Raw genomic sequence first — 27,972 nt, forward strand, 5'->3', positions numbered from 1 at the left:
AGAGCGTGCATGTGTGCAGATGCGTGTCTGTGAGTATGCCACACACAGACAAAACTATCACATCAAAGGGCAGGTGAGAGACAGCCGACTGTCTGCGTCTACATGCCAGTGCTCAGACAGGTACTTTACCTCCCAGAGAGAGGCGGGAAGTCGATGCATGGAACATACATTTTTTTAAATCCTAAGGGTATTTAACCAAGGATATAATCATGTTTTAAATATTTGAATCTCACAGGGATGAATTATGATGCGGTGGTAGCAGGGCCGTAGGGGGGGTTGGGTGTTTCTGCTTTAGCTTAAGCCGCATGGTATGCCGACGTCTTTAGCATTGTTTGGATTCATTCACATGTGTTCAGCATTGAGCAGGTTCACACGGTTCACCCTCATGTGAACCGCTCACCTCCCATGTATGACATAAGAACAAAATGGCCACCGTATGAACATACAGTAGTAAATGACAGTAGCATAGCATACAGTACAACTTTACTGCCAGAAAAGCTGTTTTTTGTTTTTTCTAAAAGGCAAGGTAAGTAAAAGCACTGGTCAGCTGCATATTATTTCGATTATGGCATTAGGGAGTAAAAACAAAAAAGAGGGGTGCTGAGCTACATGACATGTATGACACAAATTTGGTATGTTCAGAATACAGGATAAAGTTGTAGCAGCAGTGCTGAAAATTCCTCAAAATAAGTCTGGTGTCTTTGATATTGACAGGTGTCGCGGTGGCCCTTTGGACACCTCCAGGCAAATAGACTCTGTCTTTTTGTATTTGCAAGATTATTAAGATGGATCTTAATTCACAGATGTTTCCTTGCACCTTTCAATCAATTGATTATGATTGAGGTAACGGTATTGCATGCTTGACATTAAAAAAAGGGTATCAACACGTTGCATTGCAACACAATCTTTTGGGGAGGCCATGCAATCTATGGAGTAAAGTTACGGGACTCTTTTTGTCTTTGGGAATAATCCTGATCATTTGGTTTGATTCAATGTTTCAATTGAATCAAACCCAAATGAACATTGAATCAAACCCAGTGCCCGCTGTATGTGCATGCATAAAGTGAGTGTCAAAGTGAGTTTAATGTTGATTAATCATCTAAATCAATCAGTTTTCTGTTTAGATGTATGGGCTGTCAAAGCCAGAAAGTCGTTTTTTGCCACTCAGTAGGCGTTCCCGCATAACTTCCGGGTATAATGATGATGTCGCGCGCACACCCTCTATATGCTCGTATTGATCAGGTAAACGCAAAGTTAATTGACCTGAATATGAAGCGATAAACCTTTCTGCATACTAGTGGAAATAGACGGAGCTATTGAGAGAGTAGGACTACGACCACAGACTTCCATTCTAAGCTGTGAATATTTAAATATTATTTTTTACATTTACTGCCAAAACCACCTTACAGTTAATTCAAAATGTGTGTTTCTGTGTGCTCACAGATAACAAGAACAAGAAAAATGTGACATGAAGCTACAAACTGACTTAAGTGTGACTTAAAATTACAAATGTACAGCTACAACTCCAAACCACAGCTACAAATCAAAGTTGAGCTGATCTCAAAGTTTTACGTCACCAATTAGAGCCAACCATTTCCCCTCCCCTTCTCTCTCCCCATAATTGCTGCTCTGTTCTGTAAACAGAAGAAACCCTACCCGCAATTTGCAACATTATATTTTTTTAGAATGGGGTGAATCTAGAGTTGCAATACCCTCCATTGACATCCCATTGATCCAAATTGCATTTCTGATCTGCTTGTATTAACACTTAAACCGCCGCCATGAATTAATAGCGTATTGCCACTGTCCTACTTGGTGTTGATGTGCTAACGAACGGTGGCTAACGATACAATCGGATCAAAACATGGATTAAAGAATGTAAACCCTGGAAAACGGAGAAGCCACGTTTGGCAGGCTAGTACTAATTTAACCCTCACCATTATCCTCTTTCAAACGGCAAAGCGTCTGTTTCATAAAAATCCACCGTAAACATATCAGCTACTTTCTGTCAAGAAATTCTGTGCAGGTGATTATTTTAAGTGTTGGGGTTTGCACAAGCGCAGGGGTTCAGAATATGAGATTTAATCGATACAGATTTATCTGTAGTAGTATTATATCAATCATATATTTGAAATTAATCCTACCGCTCTCTCTCGATTTAAAGGGTCATTTTTGTGCTGTTGGCCGTTAACCCATTTTGGGGCGGGAACCAATTTTGGTGTTAGCATCATGTCGTGCTTTAGCTATTTAAAAAAAAATAGCAGATCTACAAGCTCATAGCGTGCCACCGAGTGGCGCGCTACGAGCTTGTAGGTCTGCTATTTTTTTTAAATTGAAGAACGACTGACATAGAAACATAGCTTTTTCAGAAAACTGTCAAGATGTAGAAGACATTTTGATATCTGATCTCAGGTCAGAATGGGTTATTCCTACCGCTCTCTCTCGATTTCAAGGGTAATTTTTGTGCTGTTGGCTGCTAACCCGTACCTTGTAGGTCTTGGCGTGTGGTGAAGCTCTCATGGGTGGGCAGCATGGGCCTCTCCTTCATGGGCACCCTGCGAGCCACGCAGATCAGACATGACTGGAAGTCTGTACGAGAGAGAGAGAGAGAGAGAGAGAGGGGGGGGGGGGGGGTAGACAAAGATGGTATGGAGGCAAAAGAAGGTGATAACAGCGAAGGGAGGATGGAAAACCGATGGAGGGAAAAGGAACAAGGGAGAGGAAAGAAAGAGGACACAGGAGAGAGGAGGGAAAAGGAGGAGGAGGATGGGGAAATAATGAGAGAGAAATGAAATGCATGTTATTCCCAGGCAGCGTTATTAATACAGTTATTAATGAGCAGAGGGAACACAGCCCATAGCTCGGATCATGAGGGGGAGGAGTTGCTATTGCTGCTGGTGGGGGACATGATGGAGTGTGACCTTTGAGAGCTAGGTGTGTGTGTGTGTGTGTGTGTGTGTGTGTGTGTGTGTGTGTGTGAGAGACTGGGTTCCCCCACCGAGCCTTCTCAACACTGGTGACATCTCCCCTGGCCCAACATTAAAGGCTGCTATCCCTCACTTCTGACAGTCGCCAAACACACACACACACAAGTCCGTGGCCAAGTCCAGGACTGGGGGTGACCCCGAAAATCTGCCATCCCAGCCTTCCAGTGCCAGTAATTCCCGCAGACACACAAATACACATTCCTCGTGACTTGTAAACAGGCCCTCTTGGGTGGTCTGGGCTTTAGATCTGCAAGTCTCTCTCAACTCTCTCAGTTTTCTTGCTCTCCTTCCTTCCTTCCTTCCCCTCTAACTGGATACATTCGTGCAAATGTAACAATTGAACACACACACACACACACACACACACACACACACACACACACACACACACACACACACACACACACACACACACACACACACACACACACACACACACACACACACACACACACACACACACACACACACACACACACACGGGTCCTAGGTGGTCTTTTTGCCAAGGTATGGCAGGCAGAACTGGCAGAACAGCTGGCTCACAAAGAAAAGGCCCAAAGAGGGATAAAGGCACAGAGAGACTGGAGCTCTGGAATGAAACTGAAGCCTTTTCACTACGTCTCCGTTACATTTAAGCAGAGCTGCAGTCAAAGAACTGGATTTAATATAGGTGTATATATTAGGGGCTTAATTCTTATTTTCTTATTTGTGCTTTAAAACACATTCACAACATAAATAAAACAAAAGTGCTTGTGACTAGATTCTAACTACATTGGATCCTTTGGAACACAGGTTCTTAGTAACCATGTTGGACATAAGGTTTCCACCCGATTATCAGCGTCAATATGCCATCTGAGGTCGTCGTGGTCTTTCAAAACAACACGGATGAAAACTAAAACGACTGTTTTGGTTATTGCGGTGACGATCATGCTCCAAACCGCGGCATTGTGCAGTTCCAAAGTGTAAAGCCGGGGGAAAGCCAGCTGACCTCTCTGTGACTGTTAACCCATTCTGAACGGGAACCCATTTTGGTGTTATCATCATGTTATGCTTTAGCTATTGAAAAATAGCAGATCTACAAGCTCATAGCGCGCCACCGAGTGGCGCACTAAGAGCTTGTAGGTCTGCTATTTTTGAAAAATCTAAGAACGACTGACATTTTTTAGAATCTGATCTCAGGTCAGAATGGGTTAATCAGACCAGTGTGTGTCCAGTGGAAACCTCGTATGAATCTGATCTCAGGTCAGAATGGGTTAACAGACGGAAAAGAACAAACAGAGCGAACCAACCGGTTCCGAGGAACGGCTTACAGATGTTTGCACCAGGGTCACTACTGCAGCGCCGTGTCTCTGGTTCTCCAATGCGTTGGAAATGCGAGAATGTTGGGAAAAAAAGGAAAATAATTCATGTTTTCCACATGCTGCTGCACTGAAACGATACTCATGAATCCAGAGTGAAAGTATCTGCGCTTCAAGAGTCAGAGGAACCCATTTGTGAGGAAATGTGGATGAATTATGAATGCACTGTGTAATGAATGCTGTCCAGAGTGGAGGCGATGCAGTGGATAGAAAACGGATGATCTTCACTTTTTTCCTTTTACCGTGACAACTAAACTACCCTCCTCTAGAGCCAGGCCGATGGTACATATCGGTTTGGGCGAAATATCGGCCATTATTTTAACTTTAGTATTGGTCATTTGTAAATTAAGTAATGCAGATGTTTACGTATAATTCAACTCTTCTCTAACGGTCCATTCAGTTACCAACGTTCTTTTTACTGTGCTGGGGGAGCACCTGGAACCCCCTCAAGAACCACTGGTGGTCCCCGGACCACTGGTTGAAAACCACTGGCTAAATAAAAAGTTATTTGTCGGTCAGAAATCTGGCATTGGTCGGGCTCTACCCTCCTCCCTGGACATTGTGAGTCCAGAGAGGGGAAAGGGGGGTGACTGTGCTGCACTGTGCTCAATCAAACCCCATTTCATCTCCTCTACGTACCATCTCCTTCCTCCTTAATGGATTTGGGCTCCGACACGGCAAAGCACTGCATCGTCTCGTATTTCTGCTGCTGGGGCTCGTGCTCGCGGGACTCGTCCTGGTTGTCGCCGTGGGGGTTCACCAGCATGCGACAGTTGAACGTGTGGCTGTTCCTCCTCGGACCCTCGCTGGACCACGGGACGCCGTTGACTAGGAGGAGACAACGGAGAGGTTGATTAGACAAATAAAAGAGGCTTATTTGTGGTTCCATTTAACATCCACTAAAAACACCTGCAATAAGTGTGACGATCCTCCTTCGTCAAAGATACGGGCACTTCAAAGATATATATATATGAGAGAGAGAGAGAGAGAGAGAGAGAGAGAGAGAGAGAGAGAGAGAAGGCAGCAGAGAGAGAGAGGGAGAGAGAGAGAGAGATAGAGAAGGCAGCAGAGAGAGAGAAGGCAGCAGAGAGTAGTTGCGGGGTAGAGATCAGTCATGATAAGCAGTTGTAAGTGTGAGCCCTGAGCTATCGCTCCACAGACATGCATCACAGCCAGGGCTCCATATGCACGTCCTCTAAAACGCCCTTGCCAATCTTTCCCCTTCTCTCCTGACGCACGCATGCACGCGCAAGCATGCACACACACACACACACACACACACAACTTTCGCGCTAGCAAACTCCCTTTGCACTCCATCTGGTTGGTGATCTCATTGGGTGCATTGATAATCTCCCAGTATCTGGGACACGCAGCAGCCCTGCTGATCATTTCCAGGGTGCTCTGCTCTGCTCTGCCACCCAGATGGACAGGCACTCAGATCTCCTTCTGAGCACTGGGAGGCAGGGAGGGATGGGCGGAAGAGGAGATCAGAGTAGAAGAGAGATAGAGAGGAAAGGGGAGACAGGAGCTCACTGCTGATGGAGGGCACTGACATACATTATCACCACCCACCTCTCTTTGGGAGAGGACCAGAGAGCAGCGGAGTGGTAATAGGTGTGAGAGAGAGAGAGAGAGAGAGAGAGAGAGAGAGAGAGAGAGAGAGAGAGAGAGAGAGAGAGAGAGAGAGAGAGAGAGAGAGAAATTGTGACAACAGGAAAAAAAAAAGAGCAAGCAAACAGAGTAAAGAGTGAGTGAGTGAAATACAGAGAAAGTGAGATGGTCAGTTAGGGAGAAAGAGAGAAACAATGAAAAAAGAGAGGATGAGAGAAACAGTAAAAGAGAGGAAAGGAAGGGCATGCGATGAAGAGAGTGCACAGGAGTGATGCAGCTGACATGGGAGAGAGACGACCAAAAAGGAAGTTAATTAGTCAAAAAGGAAGGGTGGGGGGGGGGGGGGAGAGAGAGGAAAAAGGCAAAAGACCAAGGCTGAGCATCAGCAACAGAGAGAATGAAGGGCACATAGTCTCTAAGCATGCAGTGCCAACCCTTGTGCCAATTTTGGGGTTTTTGGGTCCAATTTTACACAGTCAGAGTTAAGGAACACTGAGGATTTTATGGCGCTTACAATTGCTTATAGTATGCTTTTGAATTGGCCAGCTGTTCCATTTCAGTTCTGCAGCGGTTTAACTGGAAACGCTCTCCAACACATGAGCTAACGAACAGAGGAGGAGGAAGATGGAGGGTGATGAGAGAGAAAGAACCGACTACTGGACACTAGAATGGAGGGGTAGGGAAGGAAGGAGAGAGAGAGAGAGAGAGAGAGAGAGAGAGAGAGAGAGAGAGAGAGAGAGAGAGAGAGAGAGAGAGAGAGAGCGAGAGAGAGAGAGAGAAGACACAAAACCAACAGCGACAGACATCCCGTCAGAGAAGAAGAGTTGAGGGCTAACCGAGGGATTTGGGCAGCAGGTTCTTGATGAACTCGGCGTGGTCGCCCACGTGCAGGACGCTGTACACGCTGGTGTTCATCAGCTCCTCCTGGTTGTAGCGCAGATACTGCGTCACGTTCTCCGACACAAACACGATGTTGCCCTCCATGTTCACCACGAAGAAGAAGCCGTCCAGGGCCTGGAAGAGAAGAAGAACGTCACAGGTTGAAAATCGGTAACAGTTCCAACACTCAGAAGTTCATGGTCTATTCGATGCATGCATTATAATCACATTTGTAAATGTTTATAATCAAGCATGACAACTTATAACCACGTTTAGAACGTATTATTATTATAAGTGCTGGTCCTAATGCATTATAAGCTCAGCAGAACAACACACTTATAACCGTCTTTGTTATAAATTGTTATGCATACCTACGGTATTTATTTATAAACATTTATAACATGCAAATGTTCTTCTAAATCCTGACTGTTTTCTTGAAAAAGCCGTTTTTCTATGTCAGTCGTTCTTAAACACTTTAATGTCAGTTTTCACAATTCTTCAAAGAATAGCAGACCTACAAGCTCCTAGTGCGCCACGCGGTGGCGCGCTATAGGAGCTGGTAGATCTGCTATTTTTCAATAGCTAAAGCATTACATAATGCAACACCAAAAGGGGTTCCCGCCCAAAATGGGTTCATCAATTAATTGATCATTAAGAAACTCAATTAAACGTAACAGTTAACAATGAATCGAGAATTCTGTGGTTCCATCATTGGGTTGTTTTCTGCGAATGTAATGCCGTCTGCGTGCGCGCGGCCAAGGAATGCATGGGTTAATAAAAGCCCCCCCCCCCCTCACCTTGGTAACCACAGAAACGTCTCCTTTTGCTTGTGATGTGACAGACAAGACAGTGCAGAGTGCACTTTTGATTTCATTTTATTCCTCATACAAAGATGCCATTGCCTGGCCCTGTATCTCAGATGGTCAAATAAATATATGATAAAGGAATATAATATGCCTTTTGTATTCTTTCTGTATATCAGCAAAATGTACATTATTATGTTAGTCATTGAGGTGAAATTAAATGCCGCTTATTTGGCAGTTATATGGGGGCCCACTTGCTATATCATCACAGCCCACAAGTTGGTAATGGCCGTTATAGACACTACTTCTATGCTGCCACAGTGTGCATGGCACATCCATCACTTTGTGCACATTGAAGCATGGATGATGATGATGTGGGAGCAGGATGATGGGTACATGACATGTGTGCGGGAGGTGGATGATGAGGGAGGGGAAGTGCCTAATTGAAAGAATACAGCCCCAGGTCAGCCATTAGGTACAAGACGGTGTCAATTAGGCCTTCGAAACGCCCAGGCCCCTTGGGGCAGGGGGGGAGGGGGTGACGGGGGGGTGACTGTAAAGCTCCAATGGCTGGTGTCATAACAAGAGACGCATGCCAACATTGCTGATCTGCACATCTGCTTAAAAAGAGTAATCAACGAGAGTAATCAACAGGAGATTAATCAAATGAAACTCGAACTACGGGTTCGAGATGGTACACAAACTTTCCATAAACTACACCCCCACTGTGGATAACTTTAATCTTTCGCCGCATGTCAGCGGGCCATTTTAAAAGAGAGTCGTGTGGTTGTGCAAGTGCCTTCTGTGCGAGTGCACGAAGGCTGCACACACTGGGCAAGTAGGGCAAACAGACAGAGCAAACACTCTCTTCTGCCAGATGTTGCCTTCTTCCACACGTTCTTTCACAACAGCGTTAGCAAACACTTTGATTTACAATGCCCTGATTAAATATACACTGCAGAGACGCCCCAACACAGCGACACATGTACACAATCGATTTCTCAGTGCTTCAACATTCCCCCACCACACACACACACACTAATCTTCCATGTTATCTCTCTGCCCCCAAACCGCTTGGCAACTGACTCCCTCCTCTGCAACATGACATTATGTTGCATAACTGCCCACGTTAACTGCCGTATTAAATGAAGTGCGCAGAGTGTGTGGCAGGCCACAGGTCACAGTGCCCCTGGGCGACACTGTTCCAAGTCCGGTCACCCATAGGGAGATGCAAAACAACAATAATACCGATTTCACCAATCTCCCTTATAGTAAGGACTGAAGGAGCAATATGTGCTCACAAAGTGCATAGAATAAACTATTGTTATGACTTCCGAGATATAGTAGCAACTAACAAGCAGTGGCTCTCTGCTGAGAGTGGGAACTGTGGTTGACCATGGCAGAATTTCGACATGACACAAAAGCAACAGTTTCTGATTAAATTCATGAAAATCATTTGTGCCCAGTCATGTCACACAACATGCCGAGCTGCAGCGGTGCCATGCATGGCATGCAAACCTTATGCCCGTGTGTGGCACAACAAGGCTGGCTCCCAGAGGGTTAAAACAAAAGCACACGGTTTTATCAGGGACTTCTGTCTGTCCATGCAGGCATAAGGGTGGGCAGTCAAGGGCCTCGGAGGTAGGTCGCACGGCCGAGTTTCCTGCGGCGGCCGTTGCCCACAGACCATGACGTAATGAGCTCCTGCTGGAGGATGGGAGTCGTGGCGGAAGCTGATAGCGGGTGTGAATGGATGGTTCTTGTGTTTTGGGGGCTGCTGAACATATGGGAAAGCATGCGGCCTGCACTGGGCTATTTTTAGACAGGAGTTAGCATGTCGATTCAGTGACGCTGGACCAGGAGAGCTATAAATAATCCATGACAAGACAGATCGAGCTGTGAACAGAGGGAAGAACACTGCGCTAGTGCACGAGAGAGAGAGAGAGAGAGAGAGAGAGAGAGAGAGAGAAAGAGGAAGCAAACAAGAAAAAGAGTGGGAGGTGGGTGGGTTGGAGGAAGAGCGGAGAGACTCAATGGACTTATTCATCCACGGCTGTTGCTTTCTTTCCCATTAAACGTCAGCACTTCAGTGGCCCTCCGTAGGACAACGAGGCCATTGCTCTGCCCTGTGATTTACGGCCATTCTGAGGCACATACAAGACGCTGGCAGCATTATTCCTGCACAGCTACACACTCAAGACCCTGCTGCTGATGGCCCACTTGGGTGGCTCTCTGTGGACAGCCTTCTTCATTGTAGCCCCTATCATGAGTCATGACGTGAAAGGGGAAATATCTCCCTAAATATTTTAGGGAGGTTCCTAGTCTTTTGCCATCATGTCTGATATAACTAACTCATTGAACTAAACTCCCGTCCTTCCCCATGGGGAGGGACAAACGCTACCCACCTCTAGCATCATTGGTCCCAAGGCATCTTTGTCGATCACACTTTGGCCCGTCGACGAGACGTCAGCCTTCTGCACCTCTTCTTCATTGGCTGCTGCTGCCTTCTCTGTGGATGAGGAGTCAATAAGAACACAATAAGAAAAGGAGCATGGATCCTAATTCATTAAATAAATGCTATAGAGTGAAATAGTTTGTGGTCCTAAAACCTGGAAAGTGAGTCCACAATCGGTTCCTTCATTGAATTGTCAATGCTTTTTCTGCCCATAGTTTCGTTCTATGACAACTTATGGCTGTAAGTTCACAACCCTTCATTTTAAACTTTTGTTAAAGTGTTGATTTGTTTTAGATTATCTTGTTAGTTTTAACACAACTGAGTACAAATGGAATCAAATGGATGTGATAACAAAGAAAAAGAAATAGGGCTGTAGTGAATATCATCTATTCATGCATCAAACCATTTATAAATTCACAAAACCTGTGTGTGTGTCTGTGTTAAGAGTTGGGTGTTATGTCAAAGATATTCAGTGGTCAGCCCAAAAATCAGCGATCGCCAATACAGGTACATACTGTACATATTCACACGAGAACATCTCCCCAGTCCTTAACGCGTTCAGTGCCACGGCGGGGTTACTATAGTAACGTGACGGCAGGCTCTCATTTGAGGAGCACAAACAAGAGATGAAATGACATGACTGTCTTTCTGCTGGCGAGCACCTGTATCTCACCATCTAGCTGATGTAAAGCTCACAGCAATGAGAGGAGACCAAGTGACGTTCACACAGTGTAGACTATACTGTAGAGTACCATCCTACCCCAGTTTGCACCTGACCATTGCAAGCAACAATGTGGCGAAACACACCCATCTAAGTTTCATTTTAACATAGTTGTCGTCTTTTTAATATTAAGACGGACAAAATAATAAATCCTGCTGGCTAATCAATCAGTCCCTCTCTCTCTCTCTCGTAACTAAAGGGACGTGTAAAGTGTGTGGGGCACAGGGGCAGCCAACTTACATTTTAAATCGCACCCTTTGATTAACTGGTGATAAAAACATAAGCGACACAAGGAATTCCTATCCAGACTTTGCAGATTACAGAGAAATTTGAATGACAGCAATCAGTTAAGAATGATGTGCAGGATCTCATGAGAGCAGGGCAAATGCGTCCTTGCGCCGTCAAGCGTGCACTGCACAGCGAACGCTTTGCATATTATATAGAAACCAGCTACTGTAGATATAGATAATTAGGTTTCACTTACATTTTTACGGCTCGTCTTTAAAGAAATAAACAAGGCTTTGCTCTTAAACCGGTACAGTAGCTAATAAAGAGACAACTAAGAAAGAGAAAGCTATTTCCCCTCTACTCCGCTCCATTCAGTACCGGGGACAGGATACATTACATTGGAAAAATAAAATGTCAAAAATCACCCCCCAAAATCGTCCCAATCGTCCAGACCATGGACTCATAATTGCCAATATGCAATCGCCCAAGCCTAATGAGTGTGCGTATGTATTTTTCCGGGCATAACAAAGGCCTCCTATAGAGCCAAGCCGTAAAAATAATAATAAAATCATCCATCGGATTAAACGACTTAGTCGTTTTTATTAGGCTAAAATCAACTGTCTTTAAATAGAACTCATCAGTTCCATCATCAAGTAGGCCTAGATGGCTAATCCAATAAGGACATAAAATAATGATTAAATAATAATCTCGCCCTGGGCTTATAGCAACTTTTAGTTAATGAATTGAACAGTTTTGATTGGTGATGCCAGCTTGTGGCATCAGAGAGAGAACGAGAAAGAAAAGTTTTCTCTAATGCCACAAGCCAGGCTTGTTTCTCCAGGCATTACAGATCAAAAACTGTTCAATCAGTGCCTACGCTACAGCAATAGCAATAAAATAAACTCTTTTTGCGAAATGATGAGGCTTATAGCAACATTATGCTACAATGGCAATGGCAGAAGAAAAACAAGAATGACTCACGTCACTCATTACTGCCAGGTGCAGCAAAGAGACTATGGGTTTTATCTCCCATTGGTTTAGAGGAAACGGCTTCATGTTGCAGCGTTCAGACTATGGGTTTTATCTCCCATTGGCTTAGACGAGGCACCCAATCGTGAAAAAGTGTCCACTAGGACCTCACTACTGTGATATTTTATCATAGACTATTATTATTTATTTTTTATTATGTAAAAAGGTGGGCAAAATAAGCTTTATGCTTCAGGCCATACCTTTTGGGCTAAAATAGTCACTATGTTGACTAATAAATGTAAATTGGTTAACAACCATATTGTTTTGTTTTTAAATGACCGAAATAAAGATTCAAACTCAACTCAAACTCAACTAGTCTCAACATGGACTGTATAAAAACAGGGTAGCGGTAACCTAAAGAGAGAGTACTGTTCCTAGTGGTCTTGGACTTGATAAGTTATAGTATATCAGCTTGTTTAGACTATACACGTCATTGTCACTACTACTTTAGCATAAAAAAGAGAGGCTACCGTTCCCAGTGGTCTAGCATGTGATAACTTTTGTCATGTTCTGGGACAAGAATATCAGCTTGTTTACATTGTCTGGTAGAGCGTCTACCAGAGTATCAACGTCATGACATACAAAATGCTATTTTGTACAGAACAAATTTAATAAACTACATTTACTAATGTGAATGTATAATTGCCAGTGGTGACAGTGCTTTTGCACGTTTCAGGTGAATATGGGAAGTGAATAGTTTGGTCATTATAGCGATGTGATGATACTGGAGTGATGATACTGAAGTGATGATACTGGAGGATTATGACACAGTGTGTCACTGTCACATTAGTTCTGTGTGTGCGCGCGTGTGTGTGTGTGTGAGTGAGAGTGTGTGCGCGCCGTTTGAGATCTGCTTTAGAGGTGCACAAAATCAAATATATTTTTCGAGAGCTCTTCCTAAAACAGCAGTTCACATGACAACACGGGCCTACAGCTCACTTATTCAACCGAAGCAACACTGATCTCAAGCGTGGAAACAGAAACACTCTTATACAGCGTTAAAAAGGGTTTTACTTTATCTTTTAAAACAGTCCGGTGTGCTTTTAAACGGGTCACTTGTGAGCCAGACCTTTTAACAAGGCTCTCTCTACTGTCACAAAGCATTCACATGCTGCCTCATTGTCGAAACACGTTGCCATGGTGTAAACCCAGGCACTTAGCAACCGATGGGGTGAAAGGTTGCGGTAAATGAGTGCAAGTGAGTTGGAGCATGCAGCTGCCATGCTGGTTCTAGCCATAGGATGGATGGCATCCTCAACGTACCAAAAGAAAGAGCTATTATGGAATGAAGGAGAACAACAGCTTCTTCCACTGGGTAAACAATTCCTGATTCCAGATACGAGCTGGTTTATAATTTCTGTATAATCGGAAAACAAGGCATCATGTTTGCCCCAAAACAGAATTATTTATAACCCTCACCTAAACCAAACCTCAACTTTATGGGAGATCCTAACCTTACGTGACACGCTGAAGCATTTTATGATCATCGATCTTTGAAGGGATGCGTTTGTTGCTTCTCAGCTTAGTGTGAAATATAGACAGCTGCCTGAGACAGCTGAGTGTTGAGCGGACATTTCAGTATACAGGTTAACGTTAGTCACCAACGGCATGTACGAAGAAGCCATGGGCTTATAGACCTGAAAGCCACAAGACAAATGCATTCAGTATGTCTCGTCAGATGTACAATAAGATTTCTTTCATCTGCAGTCATTAAGACTCATTATTCAGTGAGGTAGCCGTTATTAGGTTATAGTTTTTTACATGAAATGAACATATGGAGCATACTGCAGGCTCCAGTCCATCCCATACCTGCAAAATGAAGCTCCCCATTTCTCCATGTGAGTGATTGGGTTAATAGCCGTGCAGAGAAGCCTTATGTTCAGAGTGCGGGCTGCCCTACTTTTGAAGATGATCATGAGAGGAGGAATGAGGGGGCCAACGGAGTAACTGGAGGGGGACGCATTTGATTGTTGCACTGCGCCCATGTGACGGCTGACCATATGGTGAGGAGATTCTGTGGCCCGAAAAATGGGAACAAATCCATTGCCTTTCGGGGTTTTTTTGTGGTGGTGGTGGTGGGGGGGGGGGGGGGGTACAGATGTGTGTGAGGAGGACGGAAGCCGGTTTCGCCCTGCTGCGGTGGCACACGCACCGACTCTCTCATTCTCTCACACAGTATTAATGATGTTTGCATCAGCAGGGCCTCTGCAGGCCCAGCAGGGCCCAGTAAACCAGCACAGCTGCCCCGAGTACAAAGCCATCACTCAGCACCGTGGCAGCCCTCAGTAGGCTCCAACTATCTCCTGCCAGGCGCTACTGTCCTTCTGCAGGTACACGGCTGAAACTAATGGCCACGTACACCATCCAGACATCTACCAGATGTTTCAAGCGGTATTAGTACAGTTCTGTAAACTGGCATTTAGAACACTAGGAAAAGTTAGGGTCACCAGTGACCACTCAGTGTTTATCAGGCTGAATGCAAGAAAACTCCTCTCTGATCCAAGTGCAGTTCAGAGCAGATCAGCCCCCAGACTATTGGGGCTGAGTTGTAATATAGTATTAGTAGGCTAGCAGCCCAGAGTGTAAAACTAGCTATAAAATTCCCTGCTATGCCATTACTTTATGGGCACTATAAAGAAATCAATTACCCGCCATATTGTCTATTAAGACCAAACAAGCTTGAAACATTGCCTGGCTTAGTGGGTGAGTTCCCCACACCCCCTCCAAGTACACAAATCCACCCAGAATTCAATTAAGGAAATGTATGGAGACAACATGAGATAAAACATACAGGGATACATTAAGTGTTGCCTTCGGAAGCCTCTATTTCAAAGTCCATCCTCAAAGCAAAAGTGTCTTCTTGTGTTAAATCTGTGCACTTCGAGTCCCTGCTTCCGGTATAGTGCTACCATAAGCAGTTACTGGAAGAGGAAATAAGAAATATTCTCCACTGCTAAACTGTTATTTCCACAGTCTTACAATCCCAGTCACCAGGGAAGTGGACCAGGACTTATGGTATTGAAGTTCTAAAACAACTTTTTGAAAGAAATGAGACCAAAAGGGGCAATCACCGTCACCTGCCGGTGTAAAAACTTCTAAATGAGGTACCAGGGCTTACACGGTTCATAAAAAGGGTATCAGGGAACAAGAAACAGACGTTTTGTGCCCTCACTGAACTGTACAAGAACTGTACAGTTCTGTACAGTGTCTCTTCCAAGGCGAATAAGGCCTGTAGTTGGCAGTGAACAAAGAAAAACAAGTCCTGTTAAGCTTTGTGGTCCATGTACAAACAAAATAACTGCCTTCAGAGGGCAGGCAGGGGATGTCACTCTGACTCCAGCCTGGCATAAAAAAGGAGAGAGCAACGAAAGCAGCTGAGAAAGGGAGAGAGGAGCAAAATAAATGGGTGGGGGAGGGAGGGACGGAGGGATAGCCAGTGTTTGTGTGTGATTTTCTTTTTTGCATCACATTGCTTGCCATTACATAATGCCTGGCTCTATGCGAGTCACAAAAAGTCGACATCCTCGGCCAGCCAGTCTGACTCACATTTACCTAGAGCTCTCCGCTCATTGCTTAGTCGATTCATGCTACTGGTTCTCACGGAATCATACAAGTTAATCATAAACAAATCAACATTTACAAATATTCATTCAAATGTCCAAACTTTATACTATACAAACATTTATGGATGACTATTCAGTCTAATTACTAGGAATAGCCTCATCCTATTCACAACATACGTATTACAAACCACAATAGAAACACTGCTATTCACCTAACCGTATACACCTTACACAGTTTAATTAACTAGGTTATTTACACCACACATGAGGCTTTTATCAGGGTCTTATCAGCGGTGTGACGAAGGTGTGAGAGACAAAGCAAGCCAAGTTGAATGGTAACTAAGGATTCATTACAGCAGTGTCTCACGATGGAGAGCGGCCGTCTTGGAATAAAACCAAGTTTCCTCCAAGACAAGACACCCCAACTGCTCCCGACGAGCAGGTTGGTGCCTTGCATGGTTACCTGACCTCCGTCATCGGTGTGTGAATGGGTGTGTAAATTGTACATTGTAAAGCGCTTTGGAGAAAAGCGCTATGCAAATGCAGTCCATTGACCAGTTACTATGCCGAAAGTCCTATTCACTAACACTGAGACTTTATTGAACAGGCATACGCCGTAAATAATTAAGAGTCAATGCTGAAAATGGTGCTCCTCGTACCTTGCTCCTTTATCTGTCTGATCTGCTTCACAGTTTCCTTAAGGATTGCACATTTGTCAGGCTTGACGTTGAAGTTGTCGATATCGTTGAAGTTGGCGAAGATCAGCTCGGCCAGCTCCTCGATGTATTTGTTCTCGTGCTCGCGATTGCGTTTCTCGTTGCTCCGCTTGGGGCTGTGAAGACAAAAGGGGAAAAAAAACATGTAGTGATACGATGGAACAGGGAGGAACAGAGAGGATGGTGGAGACGTTAAAGTGAGAGGAAGCCGTAGGCAAAAAACTGAAGGAACACAACCTAAGGAAAGGGTGAATAAAATTATGCTAGAACTTAGTATTAAAGCAAGGGTGTTCATGTGTGTTTGGTACTGTCAAAGAGACACAGAGAGAGAGAAAGAGACACAGAGAGAGAGAGAGAGACACACACACACAAACACACCACATTCTGCTCACAGCAGGAGAACAAATGGGTGAGCAGGGCACAGAGCGTGGGGCAGAACATCAAAGCAGTTCAATCTATACACCTCCACCAAGGTTCAGTGTCATCAGTCATCTGTGGACAACACGGCTCTAATGGCTTCCACCGCACAGCATTCACGCTAACCTTGGCATGGAGCAGAGTTCGGAACGATGGTGAGGGCCGGGGTCAAACTATGCCCCCCCCCCCCCACACACACACACACACACACACAGCTCTAGCTAAATATATCTGCAGTCAGCCAGTCAGCATTTTCTTGTTTTTTTTTCTTTTTCTGTTTTGCAAGCATGAAGCACCGCTGCATCAATAAAGACAACGCCTGTGTGCCTGTCTGCAGATGAATTATGCAGATTTACATTTACAGGCTTCAGCAGACTCTCTGTACCCCAGGGTTAGAAGTCACAGTGACAGTAAGCTATTCTTAGCGACTGTGCCTACTTCATCACAGGGCCCCATCAAATTGAAGTAGTCACAAAAAGGATATCCACTCCAGTTAAATGTCTTAAGTGCTACTGCTACGGTCGTCTTTGTTCATCCAATTCACAATAAGGCAGAGATGAACATGGTAAGGTGGGGGGGGGGGGCATAGTTTGACCCGCTCCGTGCCCTGTTCACCCATCTGGTGGCGCATGCCTAACTGCGGAGAGACGTGGGAAGCCAAACAGCTCCTATTCCGTACCTCTGATAACATAAAGGTGGAGGAACTGATGGAGAGGGTTCAGAGAATCCAGGAAGCACAAGGTGAGGTCTGGAGGGTCATCAATGAGATGACTGGACGGAAGGACTGTGAGGGACTCAGCCCTGAGAGCCCCCTGAGGGACAACTTGGTTCAACCACTTCCGAAGGTTGCTGGGCACAAACGTAGATGGAGAGGAGGAAGACATACCACCATTCCTCCAGAACCTCAACATCAATGATGGTCCCTTCACGGTCAGTGAGTTAGCCAGGGCGAAAGCCACGCTGAGAAAGGGCAAAAGTGCTGGGCCGGACGGCATACCCCCAGAGGTTGTAAAGAACCGTGGGCTCGACAACCTCATCCTACGGTTCTGTAATATTGCCCTGCTAAACAACAAGCTGCCTTACATGTGGTCTCTCTCCAACATCATCCCGGTGCCTGGGGGGACCTCTCAAAGCCAAACAACTACCAGCCTGACATGTATCACTGCAAAGGTCTACAACCGTATGATCGTGAACCGGATACGGCATTCCATTGACCCTCACAACGCAATAGAAACCATGTACGCAGGGCCAAGGTGGTGACCCCAGATGGCAGCAGTGAGGAGTTTGACATCTTGGCTGGGGTACTGCAAAGGGACACCCTTCCTGGAAGGGACACCCTTCCTCTTCGTCATAGTCCTGGACTACACGTTAAGGAAGGCCATCAGTGGACGAGAGCAGGATCTTATTCTTGACCTCACCCTAACACCAAGGAGGTTGTGACGACACCCCACAGTAGTCCTGACGAACCTGGACTACGCGGACGACATCAGCCTGCTCTCCGACCACGTGGAACAAGCTCAGGAGTTCCTGAACAGAGTGGAGTCAGAGTGTGCCAAGGTTGGCCTCCGGCTGAATGCCAAGACAACTGAAGTTATCACTCATAACATCCCATCTGAGCATTCACCTCTGATAACAACAGGAGGCACTGCTCTGAAGGAAGTCAAGGACTTCAAGTACTTTGGCTCATGGGTCAACTCAATGGAGCAAGATCTTGCCAGTGTATGGAACTCCAACCTCTCCCATCAAACCAAACTCAGCTTCTTCTATGCAACGGTAGAGTCTGTTCTCCTATACGGCAGTGAATGCTGGATCCTGAAGCCAACCCTGCAAGTCTCTAGACGGGTGCAAACCTGAATGCTGCGTGCAGTACTTAACATCAGCAAGAGTACCCATGTGCCAACAAGAATGTTGGAATGCCATGGGTGAGCCATAAAATATAGCAGCCAGGAGAATGAGACTAGCACGACACTGCCAAAGACACCAAGAGCCAAGGACGTCCCACATTAACATATATGGATGTACTCAAGAAAGACGCAGGAGCGCAAAGCACCAACGAACTGGCCAGATGTATGGAGAGCCGGGATGACTGGAAGCGACGATGGAGGGCTCATCTGAGGACGACCCAGAGAGAGTAAGTACAAAACTATACAAGAAAAATGTTGGTGTAACTAAGATATCCTCCATTTTAAATGCATGTATTGTCAATTCCAAGTCTCAATTACAACCTTCACGGTAGGCCTTTCCTGGATTCATACACGGCCAGCACAGCTTCGTGTTTTATTGATGTTAGTTCGTGGTTCTTGTTTTTTTTGCTGAGAGACAGTTTGCTGTCCAAACAAAGAACATTACAGATTAGCTATGGATCCAAACCAGCCCTCAAAATGGCTTGATGGGAAAGGGATAACAGTCGGTTTACTTTCCAATCATTCGATAACCTTTATCCAATGACACACTGCCTTTATTATTACTATTTAAGTTTTTCTTGAATATGTGCTCCATGGTGCTCAGGGTTATTGTGGCGTTTCTTTGAATGGTCAGTTACAAAATGAATGAACAATGTTACTTTCTGTATTTCTTTTATGTGAAAATTAGAGTTGTTCCGATACCGATACTAGTTACTCGGGACAATACCACCCTCAACTGCCTCAAGTACTCCAATTCGGTACTCTGAACTGGCCCCGATACTTTGACCCGAGTACCAAAACATCCAATTGACACTTTGCTGAACAAATGCAATGGGAGCAAGTCTGACTCAACACTGCAGCAAATCGCCTAAAAACAGTGTAGATCGGAGATCCATCTGCATCTATGAGAAAAAGGGGCTAAAATAAGTGGTTACCTAACAAAAATAAAGTACTCGGATCGGTACAGAAAATTAAGTATGTGTACTCGTACAAGGGACAACTCTAGTGAAAATTACATTGAACAATTTTAAGCTCTTTGACTTTCATCTGTACCCAATGATTTCTGTCATTCACCACAGTGTGTGCACCGTTGAATAACTATGACGAAACTCTGCCAAAATTAGGGCTGCAACAATAGATTTAATCCATTATTTTCAAAAGATACTCAATAATCTACAAAATAGCTGATCTACAAGCTCACAGGCCTGTAGCTTGTGCAGTAGATCTGCAATTTGTGCTTGTGACCACGGACCTGCTATTTGTGCTATTTTAGGGCTTCGGTGCTTAATCATACCAATTAATTTAGTAAATTATAAAAATTCTATATTCAAAGTATTCATGTTGATTTGAATTGATAATAAAAAAGATAAGAGAATATATTTAATATTTAGAAAGATCCCCCCCCCCCCATGCTTAATTATTTGTTTAATTAATCAAAAAAAGGTATCGATAGCATAATCACTAAGAAGATAATAACGAAAATAATAGTCAATACCAGGAGGTCTTTAGGGAAAGTCTGTCCCCCAATTTGAGTGGTCGAGTGTGGATTGGTAAGACTCACCTGGGGCCCAGGAGTTCGGTGGAACATTCTTTGCGTTTTCGTGACTCTGCCCTGGCAGGGTCAGATGGGTTTTCACCGACTCCACTCATCCTCAATGCATATCAGCGTCTGTGCAGGAGAGAGCACACACACATACCAAAGTCTGTTAGGATTTAATATGTGACGGTATGGACAACACATGCCAGCAGAACAACTTCTGATGGGTTGACCCAAGCATGCCCTGAAATGTAACAACTGCAATGCATGGGGGGGGGGGGGGGTGACAATTTGTTCCGAGTGCATAGCCATGGACACGCACACTTACACACACACAAACCTGTGCTGGGGGCACTGGTTGATCCACTCCCGGAGAAATGAGCCAAAATGGAGCGGAGAGAACGAGATTCAATCATTTCTCACTGATGGTACAGCGTTCCCCAGAGAGGAAGAAATGGGAGCACAGTCCCCCCCCCACCCCACAGCCCAAGACTGTGTGTTCAGCTAGGGAGGCACTAAGAAAAACCCATACGATACCATATAAAAAAGGCAGGCCAAATCACAGCAGCAGCAAACATCATGTTCCCGTGTTTACGGACGATAATATGAGCTATTGCCATTTCCAAGAGAGTTTCCTGCACAATGTTATTGGCATGGCGCCGCGCCATGCTTGAATTTAATCCCGCCATGCTAAGAGATGCAAAAGAAATGGGAATCATGGTGTGTGTGATATGAAATGTGAGCTTCCATCATATTCAAGTGCTTTTGGAGATAAATGAGAAAGACCCCATGCAGTCATTTTCAGTAGTAGAGGCCTGCAGAGGGGAGCTGTATGTGTCTGTACCCAGGTGATGGTCGTTGATGCTCATTAATACATCAGGCAATTATGTTTCTGCCCTGTCAAATAGGTCTACATCTATCCTAAGATGCCATCAAAGAAAGCTTTTTTTACATGTTAAGTTTGTTAACTCGAGCTAGGTTCTAAACAAGAAAGCATGTTTATAGTTGTTGCACAGAAATTAGGTCATTTTACATGAAAAGTAATGCTACTTTTGCAATGTAGCCTAATTCAATAAAAAATGTGAAAAAGCTTGGGGGGGAAAATAAATCATGAAAGAATGTGTCATTTGTCTGTAACTAACTTCGGTCGATTATTTCTGTTCTCTTCAATAATACCAGTTGGTAATATCATTATCGTTGATTGGTCACCTTTACGAGGTGTATAACCTGCAAGGATCGTGCAATGAACACAGCTAAACGTCTGGGTATACCCCCCCCCCCCGCTAGGTTATCCATCACAGTGAACTTTACGTCACCTTTGTTTTACGTCAGAGTTATTGACTTTGCCCAATGACTTGTAGACAATCTGCAAAACATGTAATAACGTCGGTATTGTGCTTTAAATATCAAATGATGTATCAAAGTATCCATCTCATGTTATTGTAATAAATAAACTTTTGGACTAAGAAAAGCCCTAATGAGAAGGCTTCACAACCTTTCCTTGCCAGGGCGATCTCATGAACCAATTAAGCCCAATGTGACACATTGTGAGCTTGTAGATCGGTCATATTTTAAATGTTATATTTTTAAATTAATGATTTGTGCCAGGATGCTAGGTAGAAACTAGTTAATGGTCCAGGCTAGATGACCTCTGTGCCATTCTCGTTTCTTTATCCTATCTGAAAAACCTATTTTAAAAAGTCACATACATTTTTTTATCAAGTAAATAAAAAGATATGCATATGCAAAGTAAATACTGATATGCTATGCAAAGAAATAAGAATGCACTGTTGCCTGGTTGCTATAGATCACTCTAGCAGCAGATATGTTTTGTGTATTACTTACTACTAGTATACACATGTAATGACAATACGGCTGAAATGTTTTGTGTATTACTACTAGTATACACAGACAATACGGCTGTCTCCAGTAGTGTAAGTGACACTGCACACAGCGCTACCATGGATTTCCTTCTGACCTTAGATTTAAATGCCATCACCTGATGGCATTTAATCTGAACCGTGTCTTCTGATCTGAATATAAACGTAAAGAAAGAGTGATGTGACAAGATGAGAGCCCCAACTGGAGAGGCATGCACAAGTTCATGTCCTCATGAGATCCGGAAAATTCTCCATAAAAGACTTATCCCTTCCCTCCGCCTACGAGTCGTCACAGAGTTTAGTCTGTGTCGACCACGGCAGTAAATGAAAAATGATTAATTATTCAAAGGAGTAATGCCTTTTTAATCACCACCATCATGTGCACCACAACCTGATGGCAGTTAATGGAGTTGGCTTTCAACATGGGTGGATATATCAGTGCAGTAAATCAGATCAGATGCGTACTTTGGCACAATTGTGCACCCGTGTATATTCTTCCAGAAAAAAGGTACAGTACAGTTGAAACTTGAATGACAATGAAGTGCAGAATCCTGCTCTGCCCGTCAGCCATATGCTGCATTCACACTTGCGGCGACATGTCGGCCATATGCTGCACTCAGTGCCACTCACACTTGCGGCGACAAAACGACAGGCTACAAATAATTTTCAATGGAAGCCAATGACACGAAGGTACAAAATGACACCCAACACTTGTCGCTGCATGACGGGCAGCGCTCCAATGACGCATTGAAGCGTCAATCAATTATATGTTTTTATTTCCCCAGTTCCACTCCCCCTCCCTCAACCCACAATCCCTGCTCTGTTCCGTAAAAGGAAGATAAATTCCTTCTTGCCGTTAACCAGTTCCCTGTGCTATTTAAACCTTAACCTATCCTCTACATTTACGCAGTATTGCTTGAGCAACACTTTTAAATGGAGACTTGCGGCAACGTAGCTGGCTGCGCTTGGACGCTTTCTAGCTTTTGTCACCACAGGTGTGAACGCATCAATACTTGCAGCAGGGTCAGGTCGTACCGAAAATTGGTAGGCAAAATGAAAGGCAATACAGAAAGCGACACATACAGAGGCCGTGGGTAGATAAAAATAACAAAAGCAAAATAAATCAGAATGAGAAACTGGTTCTGTCTCCCAGCACAGAACTCGGGCACGTGGGGCATACCGTGTTGTGATGCCCTCTGAGCCACTCTAAACTAAAGCCTGATGCTTATGCTTTTACAACAACGTGTTAGGCAACGTGTTTTTTTGTATCCATTTTCAAATGAAAAAATAAATAAAACAATTGACACTTTATGTGAAACATTGTATGACATTTTGTTGCTGCCGAGGCATAAATCAGCCATAACCATGGAAACAGCGACAGCACACAGTGTTCGCTCCTCAGTCATTACATAAGGCAGAGCACAACACAGCACAATCTAGAGCAGAGTGGGAACAGTGTAGCTTTGCAGAAGCCTGCGTAACTTAATGGAGAGCTAGCCACCAATGCTACAGTACCTTGAGTCTAGCTCCCTATTGGCCTGCAGTGGCCTACTTAAAGCTAATGGTAGGGGCCCCGTGTGCTCAAATGGCTGAAATCAAAGCCGTGGTGACTGGGCAGAGAGGAAGGAGACTCAGTCGGAAGGGTGGAAAAACACACAGACTCGATTTCGTGACAGTGACTTGAAAGCGAGTGGCTTTCATCGGCCTGTGTAACATATGGATTCATTGGTTAAACAAAGGGCTGGCAGCAATACAGAGACGCAGATAAACAACCAGGGTGTGTTTGGGTGTGTGGCACGCTTTGTCCTCACATTACAGTCTTTTTGGGAGCCGTAAGGGGCGTCTTTATGCTGTGGTACGGTGCTGTCCCTGAAATTACACTAGGGTGTCTCTCGACACAGCAGAGGTTACACGCCTTATTAATGACAACAGAAACGGGCCATTAAACTATGGTAGCCGAGCCGTGCTCTCCAGTCTCCGTCCTCATTGGTCGTCTCCTGGTCTTCCAGCGCAAGTTACCATGGGGATTCCAAAGCTGATTGGCTGCACTTGTCCCTTTGGGTTGAAAATGATTGGTTGCCTCCCTCTCCTTGACATGGCAATAACGGTGGGGTCACCGTTCATTGAGAGAAATCAGGGAGACACTGGATGTACATGGCACGTCTCAATGACACCAATACAGGCTGGACAGCCAGGCCGGTAAGCTGACAGACAGCCACGGCATTGCTGTTGCTGGGGAACCCAATCCTTGCATGAGCAGATCTGGTGTTGGGAAAACTTAGTTCTGAAACTTGTTCATGTCAAAGGACCCCCAAATGAATATGTATTTGACACCCCCATCTGACAAGATGTTGTACCAGGAACCCTCATACAAGATGTATGCTAAAATGCCACACACGTCACACACACACATGGTTAAACCGATGATGAAGCTACCGGTATTATCAACTAACTTTGCTGGGGGCCCCCTGGAACCCCCTCAAGGATCCCACTTTGAGGACCACCATTATATGATTCTCAGACAATACCCGAAATCCCTGGGCTACTCTGAACAGCCGGACGCTACATTTAGAGTGGTGACTGTAAGGTGCCATGTCATTGAGTTAATTATCTACAATGCATCAGTACAGTGGAGAATAGCTATTCCCCGAGCAAAGCTCAACCGTCAATCGTTAAAAGGTCAGTAATGTATAGTGCTATACACTGTGTATATACATACAGGGATAATATGCTCACAACTCTTCATTTCATTTAAAGTAAAGCCTATGCTGTTTGCATTTGGTGGACAGTTGAAAGTTGGGTCCAGTACCCAGTCTACACATTATAAGAAGCATACGAGTCAATTATTCCTGAGGTACTCTTGCGCCATGTGATAAATAATGAAAAGGCCGTGATTCATAGCAGTTGATTTCACACGCACGGAGGACACGCAAGCACGCAATGAAGCTATGATTAAGCTTTAATTATAAATAATAAAGTACATTCCCACAAATACATACTGCATTGAGTTATTAAAAAGATGGTCGACGAAAGGAACTTTCTCAAGCTTTATGAAGATTTTCATATAACACTACTGTTGTTTGATACACAAATTGATGCAACGCCCTGCTACACTCCCCCCCACCCCCCCCCCCCCCCCACACACACACACACACACACACACACACACACACAATATTAACAAACAGTGGAGCTGATGACGATTACAATGCCCACAGTGTTAATGCTTTGAATGTGGTCACCTCTCTGTGTTCCGTCCCTGATGATTTTCTATCCAATTGCTCTCTGTCTGTAGGACAAAATGTCCATTCATTACACAACATAAACAACAACAAAAGAATACGAACAAAACAAATAAATAATATGGCATAGGCCGTGGCTCAGTGGTCCAGGCACCTTGGCTGGTAAACCAGTCTGGCAGTGTGCCGCGGGTTCGACTCTGATCCCGACGTCTTTACTGCATGTCACCAACCTAACCAACCTCCAAAAATCAGGCAAGCAACTGTGGGGGAAAAAACAATCCAAGTGTGGCTGGAAATAAGCGGACTTGGCAACCCTGGTTAATGCTGGCTTACGACATTGAGGGGGCAGAAAACGGCGCGCTCGAGCACTGTTCATGCAGCCTGAACTGGGACAAGAGCTATTTTAAGCATGTGAGCCGCCATTGGACTGGCCCCATGAAGTGAACGGAGTTGTCAGACGACAAACTAGGTGGCGAACTTGTCATGTACATTTCCAGGGTATTCTGCTTTGCAAGCAGCTGGTAAAAAGTAACATTTTCATTCAACTTTCGCAATCTTCATGAGTTTTTGCTTTCACTTCACCAGAGATTCCTGCATTTCGTGTCCATTTCGCTGTGGTTTGTCTACTTTTTGGGTGGACTGACAAACATTTATACATACAGTACATTATGTATGCATGTACTGTATGTATGAATGTACAGACGGACGTATGTCATACATACGATCAAATGCGGTTATCGACATGGTGGCTGAAAATGTCCAGAATGCAGCTATAAAGATGTTGCAATGTTTTTCTTAAGTGCTCACTCTGGTTGTAAAGAGTAGGAGATAGTGAGGGCCAGAGAACAAAAATCACTTACTGCTAGTTCTATAATTACATCAACATTGGGGTATCTGGCCAGTAGCTGATGTAATAACCTTATGGGGTCACGTTACAGTTACCAGCCTGCGGAATGGCTCTGGAGCCAGACGTCAAACCAAACAGGAAGTGCTCATACAGCCGAGCATAGGCGGGTTAAATCCCACAGTACAGTACAGAATTCCACTTGCATGCAGTTGGCCTCGGCTCAGAGTGAGAAGAGAAAGGTGGTGGTGGGCTGATAGGTCAATGAAGCCATAACTTCATTAGTCGTGTGATTGACTGGCACTTTTCGGACGGCCTCTGCCATCACTTACAAGTTCAGGCTGTCATCTTCTGGGGTTCATTTGGACCGGAAAGTCAGGACATATGGCTCATCAATCATAATACACTACCTTGTGTCAGGCATGGATGGAGACCCTGGAAATCACTGGGTGGATGGGTGGGTGGGGTGGGGGGGTTGTCTGGATTCACACGGGAAATCCATGCCATATTTTACACAAACTGCTCTCGAGCTACCGTCTTTCAGTACTCAAGTGAACTGACCCGAGTGACTACAGGACAGCACAGAATCTAGTAGCAGGTAATGTCACATTTCCATACCAGCAACACAAGGGGAAGCGTGGAAAAGGGTGGTGTCTGCAGCACTCAGGCTGAACTCTCCCATGTATGTATGAGCATGTCAGTTCCATACAAACAGGACATCACAGGAAGGCGCTAGTCACAAAACTCAACCTTCTAGGTGGATGCAAGTAGGGAAAGGCAGAGTGGTTATGTAACGTTAGGCACCAAGAGTGGTTTTCAGTTGGTGAGGAGCCAATGTCACACAATACGGGGGTGGCTTTTCACACTTATGGGTATGATATCCGTGTCTTCGGTCTACTACTTGGGATGTTTTTTTTGTTTTTTTTTAGGCAGTGCTTTAGCTGAGAAATCTTACTGGAAATGAAAGCTAGGAATATATGACTGGAAAAGAGGCAAAAGGCTAGGTGGTGTACTGGTCCACTACCCTCCCATATATAGTAGTTTTGCTGCTTCCAACAGTTATGATGGAGCTTAGGTTTCCACTCGCACAACTGTAGTAAACACCCATGCCCTGGGGGTGCAAACACACACACACACACACACACACACACACACACGACAGTAACCACACTTCTGTGTTTGCATGCTGACGTGTGAGCCCTGCCTGTGTGAACTCAGCATTTCTCAGTTCATTACAGCGTTTCATCTACATCAGGGCTCATGTGTTCGGCTGACTCAAGGGGTGCAAATGATGGGTTAGATTATTATGGCAACGTAGCGGCCATGCCACTGCCTGAGCCACATGGCCTCAGAGCAGTGTCGTCAACTTTCCAATACCTCAAGTGGCTCACCTTGCGAAAAGTTCAACAAACAAACGGCATGTACTTGTCATATAGCTACAAGACATTTTGAACATTCTTTCGGCATTCTTTTCAACTCAGTGATGTTGTTAGGTACCAAAGGACGCACTGTTGGACTTACTATTGATGCTTCCAGTGACACACCCAATTTTACCCAGATAATACTATACTATTGTTTCTACCTAAAACCACTCAACCCCTCGTTTCCTATGTGTTTCATCATGGGAAAAAGCTCAAGATAAGCACTACCTGTCAGACTGCCAGCACCTCGCTAACCGTCTGCTTGCCTCTTGTTTGACATTAATTATCAATTGCTTCTCACCTGAAAGACCTTTATGCAGCAAGCAGCTTACCAACCAGCAGTAGTGAAGTTCATTTGAGACTGAACAATCAGTGAA

General features: G+C 44.7%; 1 protein-coding gene across 3 annotated transcripts in view; it reads right to left on the bottom strand.

Moving 5' to 3' along the window:
* ncoa2 (nuclear receptor coactivator 2) overlaps window positions 1–27,972 on the bottom strand; it is an 83,840-nt gene that overhangs the window by 34,456 nt on the left and 21,412 nt on the right. For all 3 annotated transcript variants that reach the window (XM_080794093.1, XM_080794094.1, XM_080794092.1), the window contains exons 3-8: window positions 20,233–20,340; window positions 16,294–16,466; window positions 10,044–10,147; window positions 6,793–6,970; window positions 4,985–5,173; window positions 2,488–2,589 (exon numbers count right to left, since the gene is read on the bottom strand). In XM_080794093.1, coding sequence (XP_080650219.1) covers window positions 2,488–2,589; window positions 4,985–5,173; window positions 6,793–6,970; window positions 10,044–10,147; window positions 16,294–16,466; window positions 20,233–20,321 — 835 coding nt within the window. In that variant the 5' untranslated portion in view covers window positions 20,322–20,340. The remainder of the gene's footprint in view (window positions 1–2,487; window positions 2,590–4,984; window positions 5,174–6,792; window positions 6,971–10,043; window positions 10,148–16,293; window positions 16,467–20,232; window positions 20,341–27,972) is intronic.

Source organism: Protomyctophum bolini (genome assembly GCF_963924005.1).
Source record: "Protomyctophum bolini genome assembly, chromosome: 21".
In the NCBI taxonomy this organism is placed as follows: Eukaryota; Metazoa; Chordata; class Actinopteri; order Myctophiformes; family Myctophidae; genus Protomyctophum; species Protomyctophum bolini.